At 49.9% G+C, this 16,030-nt stretch overlaps 5 protein-coding genes across 5 annotated transcripts; 3 read left to right on the top strand and 2 right to left on the bottom strand.

The window, feature by feature from the left end:
* Positions 1-13: 13 nt before the first annotated feature.
* CDV56_102456 (extracellular guanyl-specific ribonuclease RntA) lies at positions 14-482 on the top strand (the record flags this gene model as incomplete). Its single annotated transcript, XM_026756075.1, has 2 exons — positions 14-28; positions 102-482. 2 exons carry the CDS (start codon positions 14-16, stop codon positions 480-482), a joined length of 396 nt encoding a protein of 131 aa, XP_026614684.1.
* A 5,456-nt stretch (positions 483-5,938) lies between these two features.
* On the top strand, positions 5,939-6,772 carry MP1 (cell wall mannoprotein 1 family protein; the record flags this gene model as incomplete). The annotated part of the gene is made up of 1 exon (XM_026755220.1): positions 5,939-6,772. One exon carries the CDS (start codon positions 5,939-5,941, stop codon positions 6,770-6,772), a length of 834 nt encoding a protein of 277 aa, XP_026614683.1.
* A 5,128-nt stretch (positions 6,773-11,900) lies between these two features.
* CDV56_100600 (uncharacterized protein) lies at positions 11,901-13,279 on the bottom strand (the record flags this gene model as incomplete). Its single annotated transcript, XM_026754219.1, has 4 exons — positions 11,901-12,324; positions 12,372-12,598; positions 12,653-12,672; positions 12,730-13,279. The coding sequence occupies 4 exons, from the start codon at positions 13,277-13,279 to the stop codon at positions 11,901-11,903; spliced, it is 1,221 nt and encodes a 406-aa protein (XP_026614682.1).
* A 613-nt stretch (positions 13,280-13,892) lies between these two features.
* Positions 13,893-14,702, top strand: CDV56_100397 (class I SAM-dependent methyltransferase; the record flags this gene model as incomplete). The annotated part of the gene is made up of 1 exon (XM_026754016.1): positions 13,893-14,702. One exon carries the CDS (start codon positions 13,893-13,895, stop codon positions 14,700-14,702), a length of 810 nt encoding a protein of 269 aa, XP_026614681.1.
* A 776-nt stretch (positions 14,703-15,478) lies between these two features.
* On the bottom strand, positions 15,479-15,972 carry CDV56_100031 (WW domain protein; the record flags this gene model as incomplete). The annotated part of the gene is made up of 2 exons (XM_026753650.1): positions 15,479-15,603; positions 15,664-15,972. Coding segments are annotated over 2 exons (434 nt in total), but the record flags the coding sequence as incomplete, so codon positions are not given.
* Positions 15,973-16,030: the final 58 nt, after the last annotated feature.

Here is a 16,030-nt window from a genome sequence, read left to right as displayed (position 1 = left end):
CCCGTCGATCAAGATGTTGTACAACAAGGTGCGTCGCAGATACACCCCCTACCCCTCGACCCAGATAAGCAAGCATTCCACCATCCTAACAAAACAACCAGCTCATCGCCGTCGCAGCCTTGCTGCTCACCCCTGTCCTAGCCGCTCCTACTGAAATTGACACTCGCGCCTGCGCCTACACCTGCGGCAGCAACTGCTACAGCTCGAGCGCCGTGAGCGCCGCTCAGGAAGCCGGTTATGAGCTCTACGCCGCCGACGAGACCGTTGGCAGCAATGACTACCCCCACAAGTACAACAACTACGAGGGCTTCGACTTCCCTGTCTCCGGTACCTACTATGAGTGGCCTATCCTGAGCTCTGGAAAGATCTACAGCGGCGGTTCCCCTGGTGCGGACCGGGTTGTCTTCAACAGCAATGATCAGCTGGCTGGTGTTATTACACATACTGGAGCCAGTGGAAACGCCTTTGTCGCCTGCACTTAAGCTAGGATTCAGAAGGCTGTGATGACTGTGCACGATCGGTTGTTGAGTCCTTTGTGTGTATGTTCGAGCGAAGGACTCTCTTAACATCAACGATGATTCATACTGCTAGTTCAGTCCATATTATTGCTTCTCCTCCTTGCATATTGAGTAGCTTCATGAGTCCAAGAGGTCTCTTGAGAGGTCATATATAATGATAAGTCTGATTTCTTTGGTGAATATCTATCCTCCCAGCCCTGGTAGCTCTCATAAACCCATGCTAATCTGGCTCGGAGCCTGTCTCTTCTGTCCCGAGACCTCAGACATAGCTTCAATGAGATAACTTCAAGGTGTCTTTCAACTAGATATACGTCCATATGCCCACCCTTCTTTCGATCCCATTTTTCATTTGACTATAATGGTTCACTGCGTGATAACTATAAAGTAAATGTTGTGAGAAATGATTGCCTCTTACGAGAAGGATGAAGATATATATCACATCCTCAGAACATTGATGTAAGGGCAAGCAAGTAGATATGCATCCTGCAAGGGCCCTCTTTCTCATCCGCCATGGAGCTGAGCGATATGTCGCAGTCTGCCGATGATAAATCAAAATCATCCTGCTCGAGTGAGAAACGCTATCACGAGACTCTTCGCCCTATCAAGTGCTTGCTGCTTATCTGGGCCAGCCAAAACAAAGTGCTGACACCCCACGCCACATGGGCTTAGCAATAGCATCTCTTTCACGCGGGCAAATATGAGCTGTAGGCTGTAGCCAGTCTATCGAGCTATATTGTACCTATTCATCATGGAAAATGCGCAACACGGTATTCTACAATAAATGACCAGCTTGGTAAGTTTCCACGGCGTCAGGTCCAACATCTCACAGCAGGAGAAGCCACAGTCGACTTCAAACGGGCAAGCCGGTATGGCAATGGAGGCTGTGTGGGAAGCTCTACAGAGAGATCTAGGCAATCTTTCAATAAAGGGGAAATCGTTACACGATGCATGGCTAACAAATAACGTGATCGACAGGTCTCCCTTCCTTCTTGCCTTGAAAGCAGGACATCTGCCTCCGGATGTGTATTTGATCGTCTTCGCTGGCTTCAGTGGCTCTCACGGGTGACAACTTCGACCTGGGTCAAAGAATCGAATCTACTTTTTGGCGAATATCATCCGTCCAATAACTCCTAATGCCAGCGTGCTACAATGACCCGCATCCTTCAGGCGCGAAGCGGCGAATAAAGCGCAGCAAGGCATGGCTAGAGCATGCGTTGTCGTCTGATAATAATACAAGCACGTGCCAAGCGCCACATTAATGGAAACTGGAAGGCGTCAAAGTTGCATGGGTGGAAGGATTTGGCATGATCTCGCTTATCTATTGTTCGTGGAGTATCTCCGTTGTGGAACCTACGAATCACAGGGGTTGTCCAACCGTTTGCATGATTCAGTGGGAGTACTGAATGATATTCAGTCGCAAAGAGGAGCGAAAGGTTCCGTCAACGGTCTAGTATAGCCTTCACGGAGGATAGGATCGCAGGGAGGGATGAGAGTGTATCGTGCCTGGAATGCGAAGTTTCGATCCAAGTCAAGAACCCAGGGGAAGGAGCAAACAGCATCCAAGTCCAAAGGACCGCCATGGGTCAAAACGGAACAGATGGGCTCGAAGGGTGAAAACGCGATTGCAATCTCGAATATATCACGACCGGAGAAACCCATGGACTCCTTCAAGGGGTACGTGGTGTCCCAAATTGAGCGATACGCGGCGGAATTTAGCAAAGGTCCGTCGAGGTCGAGAACAGAAGAGGGTCGCGGGATATTGCAAGAGAGATCTATGAAATGTCCAAGGCCGTTTGGCACAAGCACTCAAACACTGTAAGTATATACCGTCTTGCATCCGCCTTTGTGCGATAAAGAGTAGAAGATTGCGTGGACATTGTGATGCAGGTGCGTCTGACATAGAACACAAGTTTCCCCTGCTGATTCTGGATCGCTGGTTCAGGAGATGTCTACCAGACAGCACGTCAACTTCGCACATGCAGAGACTTATGTACAGAAATGTGAGGTCGAACCTGTTAGTAACAATTTTTATCCCTTGACTCATGTAAGCATCTTCCTGCTTTCTCGCGCGGGCGAAGAATCTTCCTTATCGACTTTGGAATTTCTGCGAAACCCAGGCAAACACTTGGGGGAGGCCTAGGCATGAAGGATTCCATGCACCAGCCATCCTAAGCCAGTTGCGATAACGAGCAGCAACCAGAACATTGCAAATGCAGTGTTCATCTCTCCCTTGCGAGACAATAAGACCATCGAGCGATATCGGGTTCAGATTACGACGGGGGTGTATTGCCATTGTGGCAATTGGATTGATTGTCGCCAACCTGGCTTCGTTGCATGACCACTCCGTCACCGTATACGGGAAAAGATGATATCCAGTCAAGACAAGCCAGACTGGTTTCAGACTATCGAGAATTTGTAAAAAGATTCGCTTGGAGTTTCAAGTCTCCCAGACACATTTCTTTCGAGGTCGAACCGATCTTCCGGCGCAATCACAATTTGGGAGACAGAGTTTTTCCTGCGTGGGAGAAGATTGGTAGTGTTTGGAACTTTTGTAAGTGGATTCCACGCCTGGTTGAAGATCGAAGGCTACTCAAGAGAAATAACCATTGGCTTGGGGCTGTCCTGAAGGTTAGAGATGACCAAACTCCCGTCTTCCGCCTCGATTTTTTACGACGCAGGGTAGAAGTCCTCGATCATGCCTGGTATGATTGGCATAATCCTGTTTTGAGCGGAGTATCAGGATGATTGAGGACCATCTGCTTGTTGACTGTCTCGATTTTGAGGGTCAGTTAAGTTCAGACAATCATGAGTCCGCCCAAGCCAGAATATGAAACACTACCTGAATTTGAGCATCTCGCAACACTGCGACAACATAACGCTTTCTGTTATCCCACGTGCATCCAACTGTGGTAAAGAATCTTTAGGACACACCCATTGCCGCATCGTCTAGTTGACTGACACAACATTAAGGCCAGTCCAGAACAGACATGAACAGCCAGAAGATCACATGTCCTCTGTATCCAGACATGACGCCATTTGACGACAGCTTCCTTGCTTTTTGCCATTAACTCTCTTCCCATCGCGTTATATTAAGGGGCAACCAATGACAATCTTTGAGGCGAGAAAGAGCTGACCGAAAGAGCGCTAAGCATTTAACTCTGTCAGCGCCGCAGTGTAACCTTTCCAGTCCCTTGGCTGATTGGGATGCGATGACTCCGTATCCGCAGATTCGCAGAACGGAGGAGGCTGGTCTAGCGGTTGTTGGTGTCTGGCCGACAGACTTAAGAAACACTATGCTAGGAATTTGATGACAATGCGTATTTTCGCCACCATCCTGCTATGTCCTATGTTCTGACTCGTCGTTTCATCAGTTGCCCTGGCTAAGTCGGTCCTAACGGCCGCCATCCCTGCTCCTAGGTCTTAGAGCCCAATCAATCAATTGTGCCATTAGGCGGCCAGGAATGACCATGTCCCATCGGGAAAGCTGTGCGAATGTCCCATGACTCAGCAGAACAATATGGGCTATGGTCCTTCGGAGTGTTTACTGATTGTCCAGGCCGCAGACTTCAAAGCGTCCCGTATAATGTATCGAGAGTTAGGAGACATTGCTCGAACGTTCGAGAATGGGCATCAGTATTCGAAGGGCGTCCGACTACTCGAGCCCGGCTCTTCGTGCCACCAAAACCTGATTTACTGCAAGTCAGCCGAACTATTGAATGATGACAGACAGCTTGGTATTTTAGACTAAGCTCAGTAGCCTCGGTGAGAGCTGTGACTGTGCACGGCTCCTGCAGCTCGAAGTCTGATCCTGAACCCACTCTGCTGAGTGCTACAGAGTTGATGCCTGTATTGGCTATATCTTGCTACTGTCACTTATTTACTACCATGTACCTGTGTGGGTGCTCACCACCAATCATCACCGAGGAATGATTAGCTGTCTGCCAGGTACTGGATCCAGTAGTCAACAAGACCAAATGCAACACACGTAATTCGAGGAGCTCAGAAGTGCGCACGGAAATTATTCTTGCCAGGGACCCCGGCTGGGGAACCTGGCGGATCCGAACTTCCGCCACCTTCGCAAGCCTACAGCCAGAGAGGGTCCAAGACTCCAGGGCCAGGCACGAGCAACCGAGGTGGATTTCCGAGAGGGAAATACGGGGTAAGATGACAATCTCGAGGATGGAGGAGAACGTGTAACTCGATCGTTGTTTTAGGTAGAATCAAAATCAAAGATCAACGACATTGATCAAAAATGAGTGCAGATGCAGATCCAAGTTGAAGCATTTGTTGTCTCGGGCCAAATCCCTTGCATTATTATTAGGCAATCCGAACCATCATCACACCATTCTTATGGATACAATGAGTAGATAATTTCCGGATCCCTGCTCTGCTCGATAGTTAGTTTGTAGCAAGTGACTAAAAAATGGTCTTTGCCACTGAAGCAGCCAGAACGATCATCCAACAAAATCACGGAAGAGCGAGTTGGTGCGGGGTAACAGTCTCCATGTCTCACTCTTCCAGTCTCCCATACTTGGCAGACTCTACACCCGCACTATTGACATCGCTTAGGACGAACCCGAGTTCCGATGGAGGAACAAATGAGGATCTGGGGGCGGGACTGGGGTTGTAATGTGCTAAAGGCAGTCCTTACCCGTTTACCACTTGGTGATTCTGGACTAAACCATTAGTGCAGGGACTCTACCAATCTTCAAGCGCGAAAAAGAACAATGTTGCAGCGCTAAGATGGTGAGCGACGGAGGATTGTCCTATTCGGGTGTGACCGTGTGGTGGTTCCTCAGGTATCCATGGATATTGGACAATGGACTGGTATCTACTAAGCAGAGGTCTGCTTTTCCCAGCCTCTCTTGGAATCGAGTAGCATCCCAGGCTGAGGATCAACAGGCTATGATCCTACTCTCGAATCGAATCAACAAAGTCCAGACCGACGATCTTACCCCATTCATTAAGACGGTGATTAATCCCTCGTTGGGCTCCCCCGGATCCTGGTCAATCATTCGTAGTGGGCGATGAGAAACTCGAAAATACCTACTGTAGTCTGTAGCATCGAGTCCAGTCAGTACATACTCCGTAATAATGGCCATGGTCTAAGAATAGTCACCCATGGCTAGAATCTGGGATCCTGCCCCTGATGGCAACTTTCCTCGGTCCCAAGGCCATAGACTACTGCCCTGTGCATGTGAGGTTTAATCTTAAATCCCTGCACCAGGCCCTATATATACAACCTCCCAGGTCACTGCTCAATCCCTCCTTCCTCTTGTTTCTCAGATCCCAGAGAAGAAACAGATCCAGTCTTTCGCTTGCTCGGTCGACCCCATTCGTTTGGCTCACTCGATTTTGTCCATCTATACACTACTTTTCTAGATACAACTAATCTATAATACCACCCTTCGTTGGTCAAAATGCGTTTCTCTGCCCTCCTCGTCACTCTCGGCCTCACCGGTGCCCTGGCCACGCCCACTCTGGTCGCTCGTGACGCCCCTGCCGTCGGTGTCATCTCGGACATCAGCGCCCAGACCTCTGCTCTGGCCTCGGCCGTCTCCTCCTACAACGGCGGTGACCCTTCGGCAGTCCAGTCCGCCTCTGACAAGCTCGTTAGCACCATCAACTCCGGTGTCGACACCGTCAAGAGCGGCGCTGACCTCAGCACCGCCGATGCTCTGGCTCTGACCTCCCCCGTCCAGGACCTGACCAAGCAGGTCCAGGGCGTCGTCAACGACCTCATCTCCAAGAAGGACCAGTTCGTCGCCGCCGGAGCCGGTGGTGCCGTCTACAAGTCCCTCCAGGAGCAGTACACCGCCGCCGACAACCTGGCCAAGGCCATCTCCTCCAAGGTCCCCTCTTCCCTCTCCGACATCGCCGCTCAGCTCTCCGCCGGCATCACCGCCGCCATCCAGAAGGGTATCGACGCCTACAAGGACGCCGGCAGCTCCTCTTCTTCCTCTTCTGCCTCTGCCTCTGCCACTGAGACCTCCACTGCTACCGCTACCGCCACCAAGACGGGCTCTTCCTCCTCTTCCGCCGTCATCCCCACCGGCACCTCCGCCTCTGGCAGCGCCTCCGCTACTCCCTCTGGCAGCGCTACCCCCACCAAGGGCGGCTCCGGCTCCAGCACTGGCTCCGCTACCGCCTCCACTAGCACCAACCTCCTCGCCACTGGTGCCGCCAGCAAGGAGCACTTCAGCTACTCCCTCGGCGGTGCCGTCGTCGCTGCCGCCATCGCTGTGGCTTTCTAAGCTGTCCTGTCCCTTTTGACTGTTTGACTCTCGTGTCACAACCAAGTCGGACGGCGGACGTCAACGCAACGATGCGATGGAACGTTGATGATGAGCATTCATGAGACAAGACCAGGGTTCCAACGATCGGTCATGAGATTGTTACGCAAAGACGACGGCACCATCGGAGCTTGTCTTGTCGGCATTCCATCCGATCTTTGTACTTGTTAGTCGGCGATCTGGGTCCCTCGCCTTGGATCCGTCTGTACGCATTATAGTTTTAATAATATTGATATATCTGTATACTTGTCAGTGCAATAGCCTCCACATAGCTTGAGTAAAATAGATCCGACCCTGTTAGACTTCACTTGGGTCAGTAAACAGCTCAGATCATGGCTCCTACATCCGACGCGTGTTCTGAGTAAGTTGGGCAATGATAGATGCGAATGAACGTGATCTTTATCTTATAGATTGACAGGGTCTCGCATATCCCATCGAAGCTTAGCTTTTTTAAGTCCCTTGCATGGAACACGCTCTGTCGAAACATAGCAAACTGGAATTGTCATTATGTTCCAGTGTGAGCCTGAGCAGGTCAAGGCTTAAAACAGCGTCAATGCTAACGGACAATAGAGCGTCACCTGGTTCACACCATCAAAGCAGTAATCGAACCAGGTATTTCATATCATTCGAGGGAGTATCACACGGAAATATCATAATTTCCAACAGAATACAACTGAGCGATAAATAAAAGTAGCACGAATTGAAACTGACGATAAGGAATGGTTGGTGTCGATCGGCGGGGGTGTTGAACACACAAAAAAAAAAAAAGAGTAAAAATCATGGACACGGGGAGAGTCGAACTCCCGACCTACGAGGATCACGAAGGACCTCATAAGCTCGTCGCTCTAACCAACTGAGCTACGCGTCCGTAGTTAGTAATTCTACTCTACTTTTGAGACCCATATGGTTAGCGAATCTGACACTAAACCATCACGTTCATGAGAATTTAACGAAGTCGGCGAAAAATTCTTTGTCTGCGAATAAATTGCTTCCTCACTTCGGCTCGGGTATGAGTGTGAGACGGTTTGTAGGAGTGTTGATGTATGGATTTGGATGTCCTCGGTTTGCGACCAGATCTCAAGGTTGCCAATGGAATGCATGAGTTTTCAACAAAGGGGGTAGAAGAGGTAAGAGGGATGGACAGAGTATCTTCAGGAGGTCAAGACGATGGCAGATGGCAGATGGATAAGGTCGCTCGCTACTCGCTAGACTCGAGAGTTCGAGAGTCTAATTTGCAGAGATTTTCGCTGGTCCGAGTTCAAGCGCCACAGGCGGGTCCATAACGCCTTCGGAGTTTGGACACTGTGGATTTGGATTTTGGGTTTTGATATCAACTCTATTTCTTGCGCTTGGAAGTATCGCCTGGTGGATACTGCTTTCGGTTGTTTATGATAGGTATTATACATCATTTCAAGGATATAGGTTCAAGTGGTATTATCTACTTGATAATCATATACAGTGATATATATTCTGATGTGTCCTTCTCGTATGCACTGGAATCAGACCATCAGTATCCGTCAACGAGTATCAGGAGTAGAACCCGGCTGCGTTTTCACTGACGTATATACGTTTCCTTGATTCGAATGCGTTGTGCACATAGGTACGACGCTGGTGTCAGTGAGGCGAGTTCCTTAAGGATTCGGAAAGGTCGCGCAATACGAATGGAAGAGTAAAAGTCAGAGCAAAGACCAAAGATCTTCAAGAATTAGATGATCTAACCAGGCGCCCCAATGTCCAGTTTCACCGAGTCATCGATGTTTTGACCTCTGAAACTCTTAAAATGAGTGTAAGGATACTGTTCGACACCGAATGGACTTGAGCTTTGTGTGATCACGCTTGGTAGAGATAGAGCCTTGCTGCAAATACATATCAGAGAAATGGCAAGGGGCATTCAACACTAGTCCACTTGACAAATGTCATCTTAAACGGGGAGGGAGATAGGAACAGTTTCAGGCCGTCGATTCGTTCTCAATACTGACTTCCTGAAAGCAGCCATGGAATCAGTGACATCACCCGCAAGTCGTCGCGGTCAACCAGAGAACGACACCGAAGCATTAAAACACCTATCAGTCACAATCAACCTGAAAGATGAGGTTGACAAGGTATGTCCGAATCCAGGTAATTGTCATGAACACGCATGCGTATGGTGCCGAGCGAAAGACCACTGCAGGGCTTCTTAATGCTTTCGAAAAAGCTTATGCGGCAGAAGTGATCGTGCATCAATGATATCAGGTGGGCGAGCACTTGTGGGCAGAGGAGCCGATATACGCCAGGAACAGCACGGACTCCCATGTTTATGTCAACATCCAACAATGAGAAGACATGCACCAGTATCCCGTCCATCGTCAATCTGCACCAGTTTCTGCTTGATCAATTCGGAGTAGGAGGGACGTATCGAGGGACGTTGCAACATGGCTTGGGACGAAGAGGCGGAGGTTCGGAATGAAAGTCGATCTTTGAACAAAAAGGAAGCTTCAACGGGGGCCTAAAAACAAGTGTTGTCAGCATCTTGATCGCTCCTCAATGGCAGAAATACGAAATCGTGATAGCAGCGATATTGTTTTTGTTTTTGCCGGCTCGAGACCGACGGGAAGGAGGTGCTTTGCCCCCATCCGGGCGCTGCTAACAAGGAGTCGAACCCTGCTCGCCACTCCTACCCAAATCCCCCAGGACCCTCAGAACCACAAGCCCACACAACCCACAAACCCGCAGAAACGTGAAACCCGCATGGCCCGCATATTCGGAAAGATCCGAATGATTAAAAACAAAAAATTCGATGAACCGGGGAAATTCTGAGCCCCGAAAGGAACTACTGAAACGCCAGTCGAGACAGCGAGCCATGGCGAGAAACCAACCGAAGGCAAGGTCCGGGTACAGTAGACAGGCGGTTCACGCGAACGCGAAGCAGCCAACATTTGCAACGCCGACGGTAGACACCGGTGTATCCCAAGATCGATGCAGCCTCGAAGAGAGCCCACAGGAAGAGAAACCAGTATTTATCATACCTTGGCAGCAAAATCACAGACGCCGCCTGTATTGTGCGTGAGAACTGCATGATGCACTCTCCCAAAACAATAGCACAGCGTGAGCGCCAACCTCCCCATGGGGAATCGTAAATTTGTCAGTTTGTCAATTCGCCAATTTGTGAGACCTGTGGCCGTGCATACAAGCGCCTGAACGTCAGGCATCAGCACGACCGGCGGCCATTATATATAACGGTTTGGGTCGTTCCGAAATCCAACAACCTCGCATACAAGCGCCTGAAATTCAGACATCAGCAAGATTGATACAGAGATCGGTCGGAGGCCCTATATATAGAGTACTAGTCTGTCGAGCCATGGTGGGCATACGAAGAATAGGAACGCACGCCTCGCTGTAACATGGGGACGCGATGTTCTAACCCCTATTTGCTTTTGCTTTTGATACCATCGTTTCTACACTGGGGCTGCTACCCCCCGGTGAAATAACGGCAAGCACATCCGTGTGACTCTGAGTAGGCAGCAGGCGTATGTTCAACCTGTGTCAAAAGCAGTGCAATGATGACACAGTCAACCACCTTGATGAAGCCCGGCTCAAGCCGCGTGCACAATCCCCGTAGACAGGATAGCAAGAACACAGCCTTCGGTCAACCACCATTTGTCCTACTCATGTTACCAACGAGAAAGCCTCGCTTAAGCAACAGAAACAGACAGTAATCAGGTCAGCGCTGAAAATCATGCACTCAAAGTCAATGCGAACAGTAACAAGTCAGCAATGTCACGGCTGCTATCAACATCCCGGGGCAGCAGGATGGACATGCAGGGTCGACGGGAAGACTAGACAACCATGCTCACAGAAGAGATGCAGAGTCAGACAACCGACAAATCTTGTGATATGTTTGACCACGAGTTGCACGTCCAGGGGCACAAACGTGGCCACGACGTGTGTATCAACTGGGCCACCAAATTCAAACAAGTTCAGTTCCTTCAATCACGCACAATAGCCGAAAGTGCCGAGCAGTGAAACGAGGAGAAGGCCAGGCGGAGGGGGACACGAAGCCAGTCAATCCTCAAAATCCACACACAGTAGCAAATATCAGCCGAGCAGTGAGACGAGGAGAAAACGAAGCGGAGTCAGCGCCAAGTCTGTCAATCCTCTTGGAACGATGCCGTTAACGACAGAGACAACTACCCATGGTGGGAATCGAACCCACTGCACAAGACCTGGCAAGGGTCTTGGCCACCCAGCACGCTCTGTCAACGCGCCACCCGGGCTTGGTTTGAGGAAATGTAGGATACTGACTTTCATGCTGACACACGACATAATTCCAGGCCTGTGGGATTGTGCCAACATGCTTATTAGTATCCAGATGATTTGGGTATTAGAGGCATACAGCAATCGACACCCGCTCAAGAGTTCATGAGGGAACTTGTCGTCGCCGGGGTTTAATACCCTTGGATCAAGAGAATGAGAAAGGAATGAGGAAAGGAAAGAAGAGAGAACACATTGAAGAAACAGAAGGTCGAGTGAAAAAAGGAAGAGCTAGCTAGCTCGAAACGCGTCAACACAAAACACGAGACGCGAAACGCGACTACAGTGAGAGATACAGGAAAAAAAGTGTTGTCAGACATCATCTAGACAATGAAATGAAGGAAACACTCTCTAAAGGAGATCCAAGCAACTGCTATACATTCCACAGAGCTTGATAGTCGCCGTTGCTGCTCAGAAGACATGACAGGTGAGGTGGAGCTGGAGAAGGGTGGAGGAGAGAAAGCTGGGTGGGGGGGAGGAGGTGGGAAATTTAAACTGGCCGGGCCGCAATTGTGGGACTAGCCGTTTTCGCCTAGCGCGAATCAAGCGAAGCCATGGATGGAATACTACCTGCTCATTTCCTCTTCATTACATAGGTTTTCTGCTTGATTGTGACAACATTATGCGTAATTGACTTGAGGTGGGAAAAGATCGTCACATATGTGTTGATGACAGGCTCGTCGCAGACAGTAGGTTGACCTGTGCTTTTATAGAGGTGAAGCTAAGAATTGAGAGAGATGATTGAACGAAGTGAATATGTGAAACTCATCGACATGTACAACTTTCAAATATTGACTGTTTATACCAGCCTGGATCCATCAACGGCTTTAGCATAACGATAGCTCGTAGCCGAGTAGAACATGTTCCCTGCTACAGCGATGATCAATCCCCGAGCGTAGACCAACTGTGTTGCTGTCGTACTCTTTGCGTTGAGAAGAGACTCATATTCCTCGCTCATCTGCCGCTCGGTATCCAATATGATACTACGCAATATCGACTTGGCCAAAGAAGAGGAAACACCGATCAAATCTTGTAGGACCCTGACAGCGTTGAGAAGAGGTTCCCCGTGCTCCTTTTCGGCGATGACTTCCTTAGGGTGCGAGTATAGATCGTTGGCTAATGCAAAATGTTTCGCGCAGAGGGAGCTCAGGCGTTCAAGAGCTTGTTCATCTTGATCTGTGATGGAGATATTTGAGGCGAATTCCACGCTGCGAAAGACGGGGCTGGAACTGTTAGCGCTGTAGCGCATCGAGAGATCAGAGTAGCCTACTAAGCTCCCACATCCTCTATCCGGTGCTTCATGTAGTCCATGAGTGTCGGGAAGGCTGTGCTGGGTTGTATAGTCTGTGGCAGAGATCCCCACGATATCATACCATCCAGAAATCTCCTGCCTTGCACAGCATCTTCAGACATGACCTCCTGGGCTACCATATCAAATCCGGTATGAGTATGTCGCTCATTATTGTTATAAGTATTCGGAATGGTTGCATCGAACTGCTGTTGATAAGCACTCAAACACCTGGATAGGACTGACGAGCATCGAGGTCATACATTTCCCGACTCAACAGCGTCTGAAGCATTGTAAACAGTGGTCAGATTTGTCACAGTACACTACCGGCTTCACTTACCATCATGTATGAATATGAGTACATAAGCCCTCGCCAGAGCTCTCGTTCTCGATAAACTTCCTGTTGGGGCGACATTCACAGTCAATGACACAGCCGCGTCGATCACAGCTTCGATGTACTTCTCAGAGATATTCCGCGACGGCGTGACAAAGATCGTTCGTAGCAAATCTCTTGCAGCCTCTTCCGCCTCTGCCCAGTACTTGGACTGCAGCGAGGCAGGGAAAGATGTAACCCATGGAATTTTCAGGCTAGACGGAACAATGCAATTCGCATGTCGCAGTTCGGGCGAGTTGGTGACAGCTTGAGGATCGAGAAAGGAGAAGTAGGCTCGTGCCGATGAAGCTGACTGGTTTTCAACGGGATCGAACGCGTAAAAGATCTTTCTGATGCAATTCCTATCTGTTTCCTGCTTGTGGCCCGGCTTCGATGCTGAAAAGTAGCGAGCATTATGCGACGCCCAGAAGGAGGATAGGTATTGATTTCTCCACCAGATCGATGTGCGTCTCACATTCTTCAAAGGTGATATATAGACTCTCAACGCGGAGTACATGTTGCCTCGAACTTGGAGGCTCCAAGAAGAAACGCGTTAGGCCCGACGCGCTATTTCAAACGCGATGGTCTCAGGCGATTGTCATGCTCAGGTACCGTCATACAAAATCTACTCAATTTCAAGAAGACAGCGTCAAATCACAATCATGAACTGTCTTGTCAATCCATGGCACAGAAACAACTACCCCCTTTCCCTCGTCCATTCGATTCAGAATGCCATGGCCCATGACGCCACCCGTTGTTGAACCCGTTGGAATAACCTGACTGACAGCACCTTTTTAGCCTAGTGGTATTACCCCTGAGCCCGCAGGCCCCAGGTTCGATTCCGAGAGAAGGCATGGAAAGCTTTTCAGACCGACTGATTTGGAGCATGTTTCCCGCTGGCACATGATACTAGGCCGTGTAAATAGTCTAGTGTATGTCTGATTAAGTACGATTGATGCCTAAGGTGCCTGAACCAACCCCAGAAAGATCTATATTATGGATATGAAGCCCTAGACTGACGAGTACATCGTCCACGAACATAAAACCCAGCGCTCGCCCTCCGTTCCTCGTCAAAACGAACTTCTTCTCACACATCAATTGATAATCCCTGAGACATACCTTCAATTACAATGTCTAACAAAACCGTCTACACCACTGACCACTCCCCCTCCGTTCTGCAAACCCACAGCTGGCGCACCGCCACCAACTCTGCCGCCTACGTCCTCCCGTACATCAAACCGAGCATGAAAATCCTTGATATAGGCTGCGGCCCGGGCAGCATCAGCATCGACTTTGCCCAGCTTGTCCCCCAAGGCCACGTCACAGGGATTGAATACGTCGCCGACCCACTAGACGAAGCCCGATCCCTCGCCTCCAGACAGGGAATCACAAACATCGACTTTCGCGTCGGCGACATCCACTCTCTTGACTTCCCGGACGACACCTTCGACATCGTCCATGTTCACCAGGTTCTACAGCACATCGCGGACCCTGTGCGCGCACTACGGGAAATGCGCCGCGTCGCGAAGAGTGACGGCGGGATCATCGCGGCGAGGGAGTCGGCAGCGATGACGTGGTTCCCTGACAACGCGGGAATCGCAGGATGGAAAGAGATTACAGAGCGTATGGCTAAAGCGAAGGGAGGCAACCCGCACCCCGGCCGGTATATCCATGTTTGGGCGGAGGAAGCCGGATTTGAAAAGGCGAGAATTAAGAAAAGTGCTGGGGCATGGTGCTTTAGTAGTCCCGAGGAGCGGGAGTACTGGGGTGGATCAATGGAAGCGAGGATGAGATCGAGTGGGTTTACGAAGACAGCTCTGGAGGAGGGATATGCGACGAAGGAGAATTTGGAGGGGATAGCGGATGGATGGAGGGAGTTTGTCAAAAACGATGAGGCTTGGTTTGGGTTACTCCACGGAGAGATTTTATGCTGGAAATAATTTAGCGTCTCACAACCATGAAAGAAGTGGTAGTATGACAATAAATCTCAAGACTCCTGGTGTATCTGCACCGACACACCCTCTGGGAATTGCACCTCCTTCAGTTCATCCAGCGTGACATTATCGGGTACAACGAATCTTCACGTCCGGTCAGCAATATCCTCGACATCGCAAATATCGAAACCCATACGAAGTAGTATGGATAGGAGGGAGACTCCTCGTCGAAATGAAAAATGTATAATTAGTTGCCCCTTTTGCTGCGAATCCATCTTTCGTACTATCACCATTCTCAGTCGCCCTTCAGATGTGCTCGCCGGACTATACATACATTCGTTCAACTTCGCCATTGTGTTTCTGCCATGCTTCGACGCTGTCGTATTGAATTACAAGGCTCTGCTTGGGTTACTTGGGAGAAAATTGACATAATCAAGACCGACTCACGTATTTTGGCATTTTGAGTATGGTTCTAGATGATATGTACCAGCAATGTTTGGTATGGAGCGTTGAAAGTGATTGAATCCCGCAGAGCATGTGCTTATTGGTATGACGTCACCGCCAAAAGGACAAAATATGCTTCATGGAATCAAAGAGACCTCTTACTATTACTTAGGTTGTGAGAATTGTTATTAGTATTTTCTTAATAGTATCGTCTTATTTCCGAACGATAATTTCTAGCCCAAACTGAAATGAACACCTGATGATCAGTTGCTTAAGAAAACCTTTCATATGCAAGTATACTAGACCAGGAGAAAACTACCGAAGATCACCAACCCACTCTACCAGTCATCCGGAGGAGGCGAGTGAGCATGCTCCTCATGATCCGAGCTCGAGCCAGAACGGTACTGCTCCTCCTCCAACCTTTCAACCCGCTCCTTGAGCTCCTCCTCCTCTTCATCCTCACCTATATCAACGGTCAGTAAGCAAACCCTCTTAGCCAAAACTCACAGCAGAAAAAACTCACGCTTCTCATGCTCCCACAGCGCCATACCGGCCGCACCGAGCGCCACACCGGCCACACCACCAGCAATGATCTTCCCCATCCCGCTGGACTTCTTCTTCTTCTCTTCCGGAGGCGGATACTCTCCCCCGGGAGAGGGATAGTAGCCCCCGTCCTGGGCCGGCGGCGGCGGAGAAGCATAGTACCCAGCCGACTCAGGCGGGGGCCCGCTCAGTCCCCTGGCGTGCTCGGAGTCCTGCATGGGTGTCTCCCACTGCGAGCGGCCCGTTGCTGTCTCGACGAAGTACGCGCGGCGGAGACTGGGCTCCCATTCTTGGACCCAGCCGAGGGGGAGGGATGGTGGTTGTCTCCTTTACTCATTTTGCGCTGC

The sequence above is a fragment of the Aspergillus thermomutatus genome, assembly GCF_002237265.1.
Source record: "Aspergillus thermomutatus strain HMR AF 39 chromosome Unknown NODE_87, whole genome shotgun sequence".
NCBI classification, from domain to species: Eukaryota; Fungi; Ascomycota; class Eurotiomycetes; order Eurotiales; family Aspergillaceae; genus Aspergillus; species Aspergillus thermomutatus.
This window is presented reverse-complemented; position numbering and strand designations above follow the sequence as displayed.